General features: G+C 44.3%; 1 protein-coding gene across 1 annotated transcript in view; it reads left to right on the forward strand.

Moving 5' to 3' along the window:
* The first annotated feature begins 230 nt into the window (after positions 1–230).
* Positions 231–15,559, forward strand: part of notch3 (notch receptor 3) — a 28,316-nt gene continuing 12,987 nt past the window's right edge. The window contains exons 1-9 of the mRNA XM_079233185.1: positions 231–426; positions 1,367–1,439; positions 12,057–12,199; positions 12,296–12,631; positions 13,302–13,424; positions 13,517–13,750; positions 13,853–14,008; positions 14,120–14,305; positions 15,350–15,463. Coding sequence (XP_079089311.1) covers positions 366–426; positions 1,367–1,439; positions 12,057–12,199; positions 12,296–12,631; positions 13,302–13,424; positions 13,517–13,750; positions 13,853–14,008; positions 14,120–14,305; positions 15,350–15,463 — 1,426 coding nt within the window. The 5' untranslated portion in view covers positions 231–365. The remainder of the gene's footprint in view (positions 427–1,366; positions 1,440–12,056; positions 12,200–12,295; positions 12,632–13,301; positions 13,425–13,516; positions 13,751–13,852; positions 14,009–14,119; positions 14,306–15,349; positions 15,464–15,559) is intronic.

Raw genomic sequence — 15,559 nt, forward strand, 5'->3', positions numbered from 1 at the left:
GAGAGAGAGAGAGAGAAAGAGAGAGGACAGAGAGACAGAGAGACCGAGACGGAGAGAGAGAGAGAGAGAGAGAGAGAGAGAGAGAGAGGGGGGAGAGAGAGAAAGGAGGCGGAGTAATATCAGACGCTGGGACAGATCGGGAAGCAAAAGTTTTTCAAAAGTTTCAGGAGGTTACGCAGAATCACAGCAGCCTTGGCCGAGCTGCGGAGGATAATACGGGATTGGGACCTAACGCTCCACGTTCCGGCTGGCTTTATGAAAAAGTCCCTCTCAATAATTTTGGAGCCTTCATTTTTATGTGAACTTTATAAAGGATGTATTTCTACTAAAAGGCCAACTTAAAACGTTGGAAGTTTTTCACCGAAATGGAAGGGAATATTCCATGGATTATTTTGTCTTTTTTATTGTTTATGCATATTTGTGGAGGTAAGTCGAATTAATTAAATTTCGCAGCTACACACACACACACACACACACATCCGACGGGAGACTGGACATGTCTGGACAATGAAATATACTCCAAAAACGTAAAACACCGAAGACGTTTCTGTCTAAATATCACACACATACACAATTGTGTTTCGTGTATAAATCTCACACTTCTGTATGGGGAAGTTGTGTGTGTTTTTTAGGGGGGTTGGGGGGTTTGTTACAAAGGAATACTTTCCCTACAATGCTTAGTTTGGTGTGTTTGAGAAGTCGGTGTGTTTGATGGTGGGCTGTAAGCTTCACAAAAGCCGCTCCAACATCAGCAGCACTTTAAACGTTTGGCGGAGGAGCGTGGGCTTGTGAAATGTTGCCGAACGCGATAGCCCACTTTAAATGTATTTATTGTATGCGAGGAGGGGGCAGGGTGCAAATTAGTTTAAGCTAGATCAAAGGCTGATGCGCCGACGTTACCCCCTCCCTTTCTAAACAAAGACCTTTTAAACAACTGATTTTTTTTTTCTCTCCCTCGAAGCGGTTGAGCAATGACTGTCAGATATGATAAATTAACGTCTCTTAGACAAATTTGTTTCCAAGCAGAAACAAATATCATGTCGGCATGCATTTCTATCAAGGTATCACAAAAGTGCATCTGCTTTTGACAAAGTAAACAACAAACAAGCGTGTGTCTGCAAGATGCTACAAGTGGCAAAATGCCTGCTAAAGACACGAGTCTTGAGCTTGAAGGAGGTTCCATCTGTTTAATCTTCATGATATAGAGTGCATACAGATCACATGCTACCTCATAGGAACATCAGTGAAGATATTGCTGAGATGAATTACTTGTAGGATTACGTTGTCCTCCCTTAGGTTAAAGTGGATGACAAAAAATAATTTATCAGTTGTGTGGTTCTCTAACAAATTTCTCTCATTTCCACAGGGTCCCTGTGCGTGGATAAATACAGACCTTGTGAAAATGGAGGGACATGCTTAGATTCACCATCTCGGTGCATGTAAGTGAAACATATGTACATATCTGCCTTTTCTCCTGCATTAATACTTCATAAACTCAGCTTTTGGAAGGCATTCAAACCACTTGTCTTCTTGTGTGTAAATTGACAGGCAAGTTATTTGTCACTTGGTTCTTCAAAAGCTCAGGGGAAAGATTACATCCAGTCTAATACTTTAAGTGAATATACTCTCTTTATATCCTGTTGGCTCTTAATTTACAACTTCTACATACAAGTGGTAGAGATGGGACACATTGATTAGGCCTACAAAGATGAGCACTATCACACCTGCTACACTCATCTTTTGCACCTGTTAAAGCGCTTTTGTCAGAGATGCATCACAGCATTATGCTGCACATAACAAGTCAAGTTTTTAATCTGCATTTTTTTTTATTGTGTGTTATTTGAGTAAATTTCAAGGCTTTACATTTTTTTAATATAAATTGTCTTGGTTTGCCGCCTGCTTTGGGTATTTTTGAGCTCTCACATCTTTTGACAATGATAAGGCTTTTGTTTTTCAAATTGGTGAGGGGGGTTGTGTGGAAACCGACTACAATAGTCAAGTTAAATGGCCTACAGTGTCTTGCCCGGGGGTCATCTGTCCTTTTTAAGAACCCTTTAGCTTAGGAAACATGCCCGAGTGTTTCAGATGGAGGGGATACTTTCATTGATAGAACAAAAACTCCTGGGTTGCCAGCTGCTTCCCTCCAAAACCATACATTTATTATTTTATTGGCATGGACTTTACAATACTGCAGGGTTCAAAGTTGAGCCATTAGCAGGAATGCACTTTTCACAAGTAAACATGAGGCAATCTTTTTCATATATATATATATATATATATATATATATATATATATATATATATATATATATATATGTATTGTTTTATATATATACTTTTTTTTTTCTAGACATGAAAGTAACAACATAGTTATATAAAGTGGTTGTTCTGCCAGTAGTCGCCGTTACACACTAGACAATGTGTAACTCGACTGCATGTGGAAGAAGTAACTACCTCCCACATTTTTTCAATCATTAGCTGGAGCCAAGATGGGTGAGTGTCATTAAGTGAGTCAATGTATAATTATATGCGGCCATATATTTTCTTTTTCATTATATCCAACATTGTTTTTCTGAACAAATCATTTAGTGTCAACACCACACAGAAACAGCACTTCCCTACCACAAGTGAAAAGTAACACTCTCAATGTTTTACTTAGTTTCAACATTAGTCTCCAAATGTTTTCTTATTCTTGTTTTCTTGGAAGATACCATTCCCTCATCCTTTGTGCTCCTTTAATCCTTTTGTGCTGTGCACATGCGTTAGGGGTGTAAAAGTTGGGTATGTTTAATCACTATGCTGGTACAGTGCCAACAAGATGAAGCACTTAAAGTGCAAAGGGGAAGGATTTCTCATGGAAGAGGACATCAAATGTCATGCCACACAGCGTAGAGAGAGTCCCTTGGCAGGGCAGAGCGGTGGAGCAAAGCGTGGACACATGAGAGTGGTCAGACCAGTCCTAGACAGAGGTGACTGGTGGAGCCACCCCACCCCTTCCCCTGGGAAGCCCACAGAAACAGGAGATTGAAAACAGCAGAAAAGATCCTTTCTTCTACCAGATACCTGCCTGTAACCTGGCACCATCAGGAACAGGGCATCGAGAGCAAGAGAAGAAAGGCCACAGCGAAGTGAAGCTGATACACAGAGTAGAAAGACGGAAACAAAATGCAGATTCAGGCAGAAAGGCTTCCATGTGTTGGCATTTGAAAGGAATTCAGAGAACCAGTAGGAAATAACTTTGCTTGAAATCGCCCCCGTTTTACAGAACCACACTGCTCTTTGTAGGGCATGTGCATCTGCTTGTTGTCCAGACACTCGCTATATTTCATTTTTCTTATGGCTGGTATCTTCTCAAGTGACAGTACCTCTGAGTGTATGGCAGCTACTATTGTTACTGTCCCAGATACCAATGTATCCTCTCTCTTGTTGGCAAACACGAACACAGTAAAGCTCGAACATGAAAGAAAGGTTCTCTATCCTCTTAGTCATTTATGTGCCTCTGAGTGTGCTGGATACTCCTCAGTTGGCTTAGTATAGGTTGCAGGCCAGAGATGCTGATAGGAGATTACAGTAGTAAACTGATCAAGTGAACGTACTCATTCCCATTTCACCTCTTTCAGTTACCCAGTAAAAACCAGTCAAGGCTTTTAGTCTGAATGGGTTGAGCATTCCAACCTCGGTACTAACTTCCTTTATAGATTGACTGGAACTGCTTTTCAGCCGTAAATTCCTTTCTTGACATGATGTCGCATGACTGGTTGCATTCACTATTCCTAAAGTGATCACAACTTTAAAAAAGTTACTGGTGCTCAAAATAATTTGCACATGCATGTGCCAATCTGAAACTCCAGTGTACAAACACATGTAAACGTGTGAACAGATAAATCCAGTGTCACAGGTAATTCCAGTATTTATCTATGACCAATCTGATATAAGTCAACTTAATTATAACTAACTATAATTAAAGCGGGTAGAATGCGCTTGATGAAGATGATTACCATTGACATTGATGCATTTCATCACCATGTGCATCTGCACTGAAACGTGCCTCTGTCTGCAGACAGGTTTTTATTGACAGGTGCACTGGTGGGAATGTGGCTTTTACTAGACCAGTAAGTAAAAGTCGCATAGTGCACCTTAACCCCAACACATAAACCAATTTGCATTTTTTGGTTTAGAAACTGTTGCATAGTTTAATTAATGTTGGATGTTCATTCAATCCCAAAGCATAAACCTCCCTCTTCAACCGGTTGGCTTTGTTTGAGGGCTGCAGATAAGCACAGCATGTCGGTGAGATTTTGTCGGACGTCTGTTCCAAAGCTAAAGATGCTGCGATCCAGCCTTTGCTAAGTTCTAAATAGCACTACTCAATACAGCTTACATACATTTACATTTTCTGAAACAATGTTCTCCTAAACAATTCATTTGAAGTGGTACCCAATGAGTCTCCTTTCTATGATCTTACTGTGGCCCAGAGTTTTGAACTTGACAGTGAAGGGCTGATAGTGTCACAGAGAGTGCAGCCTTCTAGGTGAGCAATCAGGAAGTCCAGTTGAAGAGCCTTTGGCCCCTCAGCTCCGCCCTTTGAGCAGAATGTGCTGCCTTTGCGAGGGCCACGTCGGTGTGGCCGGAGGAGAGATAATTAGGCAGATTGAGAGGGTGTCATTCAGAGAGGATCCAGCTGGAGGGATCGGACTGGGGGCAGGGAGTGGGTAGAGGGAGGGAGTGGGGGAGGGTGGTGGGCCGCGTAGAGGACAGCTGGTGGATGTTGTGATGGTAATCCAGTGAAGTCAGATCTTGACAAAGGGGAAGCATAGGGCCAGGTGCTGCCATTGAGCAGTCAGCCGCCCCCATACTGTGAGAGACAAGCTCGTGGAGGAATGAAGCCGGTAGCTCACAGTCCTTCTCTAGCACATGTTGCCTCTCTCACAGCGCAAAGGCAACCAGGTCCTCTCTCTCTCTCTCTCTCTCTCTCTCTCTCTCTCTCTCTCTCTCTCTCTCTCTCTCTCTCTCTCTCTCTCTCTCTCTGCGTGTCGTCCCAGCTCTGGCGGCTCATCCTCTGCCTCTGTGTCTCAACACAGTGGCAGATCGCAGATTACGTCCAACTCTTTCCTCTGAGCTGAATGGAAATAAATGTGTGGCTTCTTCGCTGCGTGAGGCCCATGGATTGATACAGTGGTTCCCTTTATGTTATTAATGTTTTGCCCTTGGCCTCAGTAGCAGAGTTAGCATATAAATTGTGAGTGTTTTGTTATGACCCGACAACTCCCAGCCTCTTAGAACATGATGAAGAGGACATCTTTGACTTTGATAGGGAGCAGACCGTCCAGTGAGGGTGGACTGCTTTTTCTCTCGTAAAAAGTTTCCATGTGGCTACTTTATTTCACCTAAAAATACCATAAACTGTTCATTTGTTTGAAGAGAGAGGACACATATTCTTTTAGAATTTTTTCAATAATGACAAATTACATTTTCGCAAGGGGAAGAGTACAACTTTTCCAAATGTGAAATGGGGCAAAAACAAGTTATTTTCAAAAATAAATTTTTTGAGGTATGCAATTCACTAAGAAGCGGTAAAATACACACATGCCGAGGCCCATATTTACTGACGGACCATAGCAAAGAGACAGCTTATATTGTTGGCTTAGTTCAGAGCACCTCGGGGCTAGTGTTTTCTTTGGCATCTTTATGGTGGATTAGAAAGGAATGCTTACTAAGATTCCTCCTGTCCCTCTGGTGCTTTCAGGTTATTGTCCGTACCTCCCATCCATTCACCCTGGTAGCCCCTTCAGGAATGTCTTTAACAATACTGTCAGCCTAGTCTCATTTGGAAATGGGATGTTTGGAATGACTTGTTTGATTTGCAATTACTTTGCAATTTTGTGGGGCAACATATAGCCAATATCTCTCATGCTGTCCTGACGGGCAGATGGACCATTGTCATGTCATTATTAGGAAAGCTAATGCATTACAAACCCAGTAGTTTGAAATTACTTAAGAGGGGCAGTTGTCATATCTATGAGGAGATGAGTACGGTCTGACCCAAGGGTTACGCCATCATAGGGAGGAAGATTTGGGTTTGTTGTCCTTTCTCCTCTCTGGCTCATGACTTGAGACTGAGCGGTGGTTCCCAGGCCCCGTCACAGGAAGTTGTGCCTTCTGACCTCCCTGCTACGCACATCCTGTCTTATCAGAAAAGCTTAAGCAGCTTACTCCGTCCAGCTAGGTCTCCAAGCTCCTCAACCTACATCATTTGCTACTTGGAACTTATATCTGAGTATGTGGAAAAGACCTACACATATGCAGAAAACAAACCCAGGGTGCTAACTAATTTTGTATTTTACATTATTGCGAGTTGGCACAGGAACATCCAGTTGGAATTTGTGTATTCTTCTTCTTTTTGGATTCAATGTATGTCCGAACCACATGCTTTTGTAGGGATAAGCCTGCTTCTGAAGTCTCATCCCCTGGTTGTTTGTCCTTATCCGTGAGAAGATGACTTCTGAAGAGACATTCGGGCAGGCGTGATTGGAATAACTGAGGCTCGCCAGCAAAATTTCCCCAGTCTCTCCCTCCCCTTTAGAAGAGGAAGGGATGGGTCCATCATTAAATGATTCAGGAAAAGGCTTTCACTTTTCCACTAAGCACATTTTCCACAGACATCTTGATTTCAATGTTTACCTTCTCCATATTTAAAGTTTTAGGACTTAAATACCATGCCACATGGATATAAGACAAACTTCCTACATTGCTGTTATTTCTCTTAGTTTTTTTAAACGTTGTACTGTGTATGGCTGGCCTACAGTGTTCTTTAAATAGTACTTCTTTGAGTGACAGCAGTTAAGATAATAGACGTGTTCCAGCTGTTCCCGTATGCTTATCATTAAGAGCCTTTGCCAGTGCAACATAAACAATCTAATTATTTAAAGATTATAAGCATGTTCTGGTCAATCTGTGCAGCAGTATAAGTCAATGTTGTTAAACTGGAGTGTGGTTGATCAGTTTTAGTTCTGTTCAGTTCACTTTAATCATGCAGCAAATGTTTGCTGCAAAATGAATAGCAATGCAAGCCATTAGAAGGTCTGAGATCATTTCTGTCACGTCATGTTTTTTCTGTTAAGGCTAATATGAGACGCATTGGACATGGTATTGAAGTTGATCTTTCATGTTAGGTTGGGGACGGGGTCCTTTTTAAACTTCAGTTTCAAAGTTTAATGGAATCTGGTTCAGTTTAGGTGGTTGGGTGGGGTTTTTATGGTTGAGTTCAGTGGAGAATGCTTTGAAAGACCTCAACCCTGGGATTCATGCAATGTGGTTATGGGCAAACGCGTTGCTATTTGAAAAATGTCAAGGAGTACTCAAAAAATCTGCTGACACTTTGTTCGAATAGTGTACAGACAAAAAGTGAAAAACCTACCATCTCTCACTGGGTCCTTTTTCATAGCAATATTAAAGAGGTTAGCAACAAGGGTAAAAACATTGTATTCACTTTGTGCAGAAGATCTGTGCAGTCTCCAATGCCAGGAAATTGCCAGACATTTCCTTGGCATTCTGGATTTATGTTCTTATACATGTGAATCTGAGCGCTACGGGATTATCGGAGGTGAGAAGAACACTCTGGCAGCCGTCCTAGTTTTCTAGTCAGATTCATTACTGCTTTTTCTCAAGAGAAAGTTAAATGTCCTTATATTCACATGTTTAATATTCATGCTCTGGGGGGGTGCTCTGGAAACCTCCTTCTGGAGATTTCAATACCTCCATTGTGTGTCCAAGCACAATTGTTGGAACAAACTTTAAACTGTGAAACACGCATCCTTTTAGACATGATCATACTTAATTACCAGACTGAATTGGTGCCGCACGGCGTTCAGTGCTACCTGCATATGAAGGGGATCAGTCCTCTGAAGTGCCCCGACTGTCCTTACAAAACCCGGTCTCCCATCACCCCCTTTTTCTCACTCTGGTCTCTCTCACCATGGGTTACTGTTGCCAGGCTACAGCCCAGGCCTGTTGGTCCATGTAAGCCCAGGCCTGAAAGACTAGCTGTTTGGGTCACTGCTCCCCCCCCCAGCACTTTCATACAAAGGAGTTCTGACTACTTTAGCTCTTTTATTTGGGCCACAAAACACTCCCCAACCCCCAATCTGGCTCTTTGCTGAGAAAGGGAGAGCCAAGCTGGGGAGAGCGGAGCAGAGGAGGCTGTTGGAAGGAGGGGGGGATGTGGATGGGATCCTGTTGGCAGTGTGGTGTCAGTATGGACTCGCATTAAGGAGTAGATCTGGTTCCTGCTTGCTTGTAGAAAGGAGGGGGCGACGGAACCACGTCTGTGTTGAGAGAAGGAAGGAGACAGTTTCCCAAAGATCCTGATATTTTGTTCTAGCAGCCTCTTCTTAAAATGTAGCTCTTCTAATGCAATATATGTGGACATCTTGCCCAGAGTCAAAAGATAGTGGTTCTGTTGTTGTTGCTCTTTCTCTCTATTAGTTTTAGGAAATGCCCTCTGTGATAGGAAGACTCCTTTATACTTGTTGCTTTGTAGAGCATGACTGTGTGTATGAACCGTGTCAGAGATTACAGCCTCTTTGTTCACAGGTGAGTCACCTTCTGACCTCTGGCAGAGTAGCTGCTATTGTATAGGAGAGGATGAGCTCAGGTTACCCTACTTCAGTGACCCAGAAGGCAGGAAAACTGGCATTGTGTTACACACATAAAGGTGACAGAACTCACTTGCATAAATCAAACTGTTTTAGTCAGATGATCTTCATACTTGATGTAGAAGAACTGAGAAATCCCAGTGCACTGCTGCAACCTCTTATTTCATATCAAAGACATGTTTTGTAAGGTAATTTGCAATTTAAACTCGTCTTCATTAAATGTTTAACCATTGCCATTGTCTTCTTTCTTTTATTACTCTTCTCTTTTATGGGTTCACGATACTACCCTTCCTCAGAGGCTGAGGCTGGTTGTAAGTTTCTCTTCTTTGTGTTTGGGTGTGTCGTGATTGTTGCATGTGTTTTCATTGTTGCAGTGGTGCCTTCGTGTCAGTCTTTTAAAGTTTGTTAAGAGGAACTGTTAATGCATGTGTTTGTGAACAATGACTACATCTCTTGAGTGTTGTGAAATAGCCAATGTGTCTGTGTGTGCGTGTGTGTTGGTTATGGTTACCGGGAATTTTCCATGAATAAAACAGCACAGTTGTTTTGGCTTGACGTCTGCCAGGAGATGTAGATGCCAGACACCCAGAGGTGCACTGACAGATGTGAACAGATGCATGGTCCCGGGGATGCAGCTGGCAAAAGTCCTCATATGTGTTGACACGGGGAGATTACCCATTCTGGCCATGCCTCCAGTGTACTCAAAGACCTCCTCCTCATCTGCTCCACTCGCTTCCTCAAAGGTCAGAAGTCGACACTAAATATGACTCAGGGCCCATTGCGCAACAACAGCCTGCACCTGCCGTCCACATCCGCCACACTTAAGGCCGTGCCAAGGCGAAGGCACAGTTCCTGCCTTGCTGTTCCCAGAGGTAATGGAATCCGCAAGGTTGTAAAGAGCCTGATAAGGAGACTCTCAGGTGCACCAGGACAAAGTTGCATGTCTCTCACAGTCTTCACACTGATAGCACTCTGATTTGTGTGTTATGGGAGTAGCATGTTGGCTATGAGTCAGCTCTAGACAAAAGACTGTGTGTTTTGGTTGCTCAGTTCACTGTGCATTTGTAAGGGAGGACAACTTATTTATCAGGCAAAACTACTATCGTCAGTCTTACACACACTCCCACACACACGCATATCTACACTAATACACACAAATGAACACAAATGCACTTCATTATAATAGCTGAACACACAATACTTCCTGGAATGAGTTTTAAGTTGTTCTCTGTCCAAAAAGAGTCACGTTAGTCTTTCTAGAACAACAGCCTGTTAAGACTGTAGCTCTTTGGCTTCCATGAGCAGTCAAATGCCTGCAGTACAGAGGTGCTCCAGACAAATCCGTCTGCGTTGTACTTTTCAGCTCTATAAGCAACTTTCTTCCTCGGCCCTTTCAAAGCCCTCTTTGTGCCACATTTGTGTTTCATTTTTTAGTGACACCCAAGATTCCAGACATAGTTAATTTGCCTCTAAATAAACCCAGCCAAGCCATGACAAATAGCTATGGGGACCAAAAGTGTGGGGGGGGGGATTGGAAGGGTGTTGAGTCGGGTGTCAGGCTTGCTTGTTCGTCTGTGAGGTTGCCAGGGCAACGGGGATCGTGCATTCGTAGTGAGTCCAGTGTTTTCATAGCAAGGGACGAGGGATTACAGGAAATATGACATGACATTCTTGCTGGACCAGACCACTCTCTCCTCCTCTTCGGCGCCCTCTCCACCAATTCCACCTTCTAAAGACATTCTCTCCTGCAGAGAAACCCCAGCCCACTCTCTGCAGCCTGAGTGACATTATCATCACAATTAGACGGGGGACCTCTGACATTTGACCTCTCAGCGCGTGAGAGAAGGGGGTTGTTGGTGGGGGGGGGGGTGCAAGCTGCCGTTCAGGGGGGGCTTTAGGAGATGGAAGAGAAGCTATAATATCTATCTGACTAACTTGCTTAACATTGGTGGTCCAGTTTCAGTGCCTTCGTGCTGATCATGGGAAAAATCTTCACTCCCAACAGTATTTATTGTTGCTCAGATAATTGATTATTTTAATTGAGAGCCAAACTATTACTTTAGAGACATTTCACTTGTTCTGCACTGTTTCTGTGTATATGCACATTCTTGTGGAAACGCCCGTGGGCCAGGCTTTCTCTTGCTTAGCCCTGTGGCTCCTCCAATTTTCGTCTTTTTTAAGCTGGTAAAAAACTATCCAGTTTTTTTTCTAAAACCGGTTAGTACAGCTAGGAAGAAAGAACGTCATCTAAAAAAACAAAACGGAAAATCGAGATCCTGATCAATTAATCCTTCTTATCTTATACCTGGAGCAACTTCAGACTTCTAGCCAGGGGAAAGTCACAAAATTGTTTTTGTAAACGATAAACTAACATTAGTGTAGTGGTGATGCTCCTGTAAAAGAGAATAGATGAAACCCTATTGTTGATCCTGCCCAGGGGTTCTTCTCCAATGAAAGAGAAGACCGAGCCCAAGGGCGGGCCGAAACCCAGCCGTCACTGCCCTGTCATCAGCATCAAACAGCCTGTTTGATGAGGGGGCTTGTCCCCAGCCAGGGGCTCCACTGTGGGTATAGAGTTACCAGCTCATACTGTACTCCCTAGTAAGTCCAAACATTGTCTAAACTCCCATAGGACCTCTGCAGAGAGCTATAGGAAGCCATGTTTATATGTTTATCTCATGTTCTGATGGGAGCAGGTTTAGGTCAGACTTACACAATGTTCTCACAGCCAACATGGTTTATTGATTACGATAGAAACCTGTCCGTAAGTTGCACAAGAGATGGATTACTGGAAATGTTGTTCCATTCATCTACCACAGCTGCTTCTCTTATTCTGTTCATGTGTGCTGTGTGTAGTCCTCGTTTTTCTCTGTCAGTAGTTATTGGCAATTGATGTGTTTCCAGACTGCTGTTTCTGGGTGTGTTCTTTTTCATATATGAGAACAGAGCAATAGCTGAGGTGCCTGAAAAACTGTAACAGTGTAAGACGAATGTTAGCTGACATAGAGAAACTGATGCTTTTCAGCTGTATATAACAGAGAATGGGCCTTGTGAAGCCCATAAGACAAAGAAAGATGGCCTCCCTCCATCTTAATTTTGAAATTGTTTGAGAGTATGTGTGTCTCACTTTGTGTGTGTGTATGTACTGCATGGTAAGTACTTATGGGGTAAGCTATGTTATTACAAATTTGTTCCAGGGTGCAGAAGCATTGCTCAAGCCAATATATGAGTCAGGCAGCAGGCCTTGCCGAGGTATCAAGGCAGAACTTTTCAAGGGATTTGGGCTACACTGGAATATAAGTGTCACAGCTCGGTCTTGAATACCTTAATTTGTCATCTTGTGATCTGTTTTGACCTCAAGGCCAAAGACATCCTAATGTGTTTGTGAATTTGTTTGTCCAGATGTCGTCTGGGATTCATTGGTCCTCTCTGTCATCACACGGATCCCTGTCATCGATCGCCATGTCTGAACGGAGCAGCCTGCAAGAGCCAGGTGGTCAATGGTATCCCACAATACACCTGTGTGTGCCAGAGAGGGTTCAGAGGTACATATATCAGAGTTTGTCTTCAGAGATCAGATCTGAGAAGGGAGATTGAAAGTTCCTGTTTTAACTTTATACAATTCCCTATTTAATCCCCAGGCCAAGACTGCTCCCTCATTGATGCCTGTGCCACAAGTCCCTGTGCCAACGGGGCCCGTTGTGCCAATTGGAATAACCACTACAACTGCTCCTGCCCACCTGGCTTCCAGGGAAAGAATTGCCGCAATGACATTGACGAGTGCCGCAAGCCTGGCGTGTGCCTCAACGCTGGCCTCTGCATTAACACCCATGGGTCCTTCCGCTGTCAGTGCCGGCCTGGATACAGCGGGCGCACATGTGAGGTGTCCACCCTTCCCTGTGCCCCATCTCAGTGCCTCAATGGGGGCACATGTCGTCAGACCAGTGACCATTCCTACGAATGTGCTTGCCTACCAGGTAAAAAAACTTTTCATCAGTGTAGTAGACCACACACACACAAGATCTGAGTTAGTGTGCGGACCCCATTTTTTTTCCCAGGCCCTCAGTAAGTGCTACAGGCATACAGATTTTCCCAGGATGATGACGTAGCTGTTAGTGCTGTTTCTGGGATTAACTCCTCTCTCCCAGGTCAACTTCCTGTCTGCTATTAATAGCTTATGTTGGGAGATGGGATGGTGGGAGAGTTAAAGAGGGAGCCCGCCGTCACTCTACTCCACTCTGCTCTTTTCACAGCAGAAGGAATTTACTTTATGGGCCTTCTGGTTTCCCACTGGGGAGCTGACAGGAAATGGCTCTTGCCAGAGAGGAAGTCATTGAAACTGTGAGAGATTATAAAACAAGCAAACACTGCGGGGAGTGCGGACCTCTGCAGCAGGCAGGAGTCACGGCTGCTGCTGGCATCGTGTGGGAACCATCATGAGAAGATGTAAACACTCAGACACCCTCTGAACCTTTTTACTGCCCACACTACTCCACAGCCTCTCTCGTGTGGGAAATTTAACTCAACGTCATGAGTGGGGATGCTTTGCGTCTGGAACAGGAACCACTGAATGTTTAGTAAACTTTCAGCTGGTGTATGTTACTGTGTCTGTGTATCATAACTCTCTTTTCTCCCCATCTGTCTCAGGGTTTGCGGGACACAACTGTGAGAATAACGTGGATGACTGTCCAGGTCACAAGTGTATGAATGGAGGAATATGTGTGGACGGAGTCAACACCTACAATTGCCAGTGCCCACCAGAATGGACAGGTACATATCTATTAACAAAATATTTCAAACTTTAAATGTATATATCTCATGGTGAACATGTACAAGCTAATAATATATCATCTAATCACCAGGGCAATACTGTGCTGAGGATGTCAACGAGTGTCTCATGCAACCAAATGCCTGCCATAATGGCGGCACTTGCTTCAACACCATCGGTGGTCATACCTGTGTCTGCGTTAACGGTTGGACTGGAGATGACTGCAGTGAGAACATTGATGACTGTGCCATAGCCGTTTGCTTCAATGGCGCCACCTGCCATGACCGCGTAGCATCCTTCTTCTGCGAGTGCCCAGTTGGAAAGACGGGTAAGTGGGTTCTTCAAATGGCCCCCGTGTGTCTCTTAGTCCTGGCTGCTAAATAGTTTATTTCATGTGTTTTGTGTGTGCCTTTCTGTGCCGTCCCCACAGGTTTGCTGTGCCACCTTGATGATGCGTGTGTGAGTAACCCTTGCAACGAGGGTGCAGTGTGCGACACCAATCCCCTCAATGGACGCGCCATTTGCACATGTCCTGCCGGCTTTGTAGGAGGTGCTTGCAACCAGGACATGGATGAGTGTTCGATCGGTAAGTCTGCAATTTGTTTCACCAATTCTCAGCACTGTGGTCACAGCCTGTCCGCTCGGTCTTTTCCTCTTAGTGTGTTTCATATACTGAACCTCAGCCTTCTGCCCGCAGGTGCCAACCCATGTGAGCATTTTGGTAAATGTGTGAACACGGAGGGCTCCTTCCAGTGTCAGTGCGGCCGGGGATACGCCGGCCCACGATGTGAGATTGACATCAACGAATGCCTGTCCATGCCCTGCCAGAACGACGCCACTTGCCTGGACCGCATTGGAGAGTTCACCTGCATCTGCATGCCAGGTATGCAGGCCTGTTACATTGTATTTCAGCACTGCCAATAAAACAATACAGAACACCTCTATTCATCCAGATTATCCACTTAAAACAGCCTCGAACCAACAGCAGAGGGGAAAAACATATTATTTAAATTAGCTGAAACATCATCTATAATTCTGCCAGACGGACTACCAGTGTAGACTGTTATGTAATGCATTCCCATTGACGTTGGGGGTGTGGAGGCACTGCTCTGCTCTCAGCGCACTATACAGCCAGACAGGGTATTAGTTTGGACTAAGTGATGGTTTGGACACTCAGTGACAAAAACACAGTGAAACTCTCACGCACAGTCCTACATGCATCCTGGGGTTTTGGGAACTATACAAATTAGAGCTGGGAGTCGGGTCTATAGGACTGTATGTGAGAGAGGGCGAGCAGTTAGGGGGAGGAGTGTGCTGTGAATACTAATGAGTGGTAGAGTGGTGGGAATGGAGCGGAACAATAGGGCCCCTCTGTGCTCCACTTTGCACCCCTCATACACAGAGAGGGAAAGAGGCCTTTTCCCAGAGCCTCTCCCCCTCCCCCTTCTTTTCCAGAGACAGACCCTTCCTCAAACCCTCCTCATCATCAGCCAGCCTGGCAAAGCTCATGTGGAGCTGCTGATTATTTCTGATTCCACGCTAGCCTCTCCCCCAGTACTCTGATCCACACTCTGTTTCACCTCAATGAAAGAACCCTCCATAGTTTGCTAACGCAGAATGTATAACATGCATCTGTTGAATGCGACACTGACCCAGGGAGAGAAAATGGGCAGTTGGCTGTGGCGATTTCAGATCAGTAGAGTTGGAACACTGGGGATGAGGGATCTTTTATCCATCCTATGGTTCAGCAGAGACAAGTGTTCAAATCTCTGAGGCCTCCCATGAGAGAAAAGTTTCCCACAGATCCTTTCCCCATCGCAAAGAATACACACTACTACTGACATAACCGTACATTAAAAACAGAACATAGTGAATTTGCTTCAACTGCAAGAACGTATGTCATTCAGTTTGAACTTCTCTCTTCCAGGTTACATGGGGACTTACTGTGAGGTGGACGTAGATGACTGTGAGAGCAACCCATGTGTGAATGACGGCATCTGTCGGGACATGGTCAATGGCTTCACATGCACATGCCAGCCAGGTAAGACTTTTCTGCCAGGCCATGATTTCTATTCCCTGTGTTTAACAACTCCAACCCAGAGAGCCAAAGTTTAAATGTCCCCAGAAACAGAGGAGG

This window comes from Taurulus bubalis, assembly GCF_910589615.1.
Source record: "Taurulus bubalis genome assembly, chromosome: 17".
Classification (NCBI taxonomy): domain Eukaryota; kingdom Metazoa; phylum Chordata; class Actinopteri; order Perciformes; family Cottidae; genus Taurulus; species Taurulus bubalis.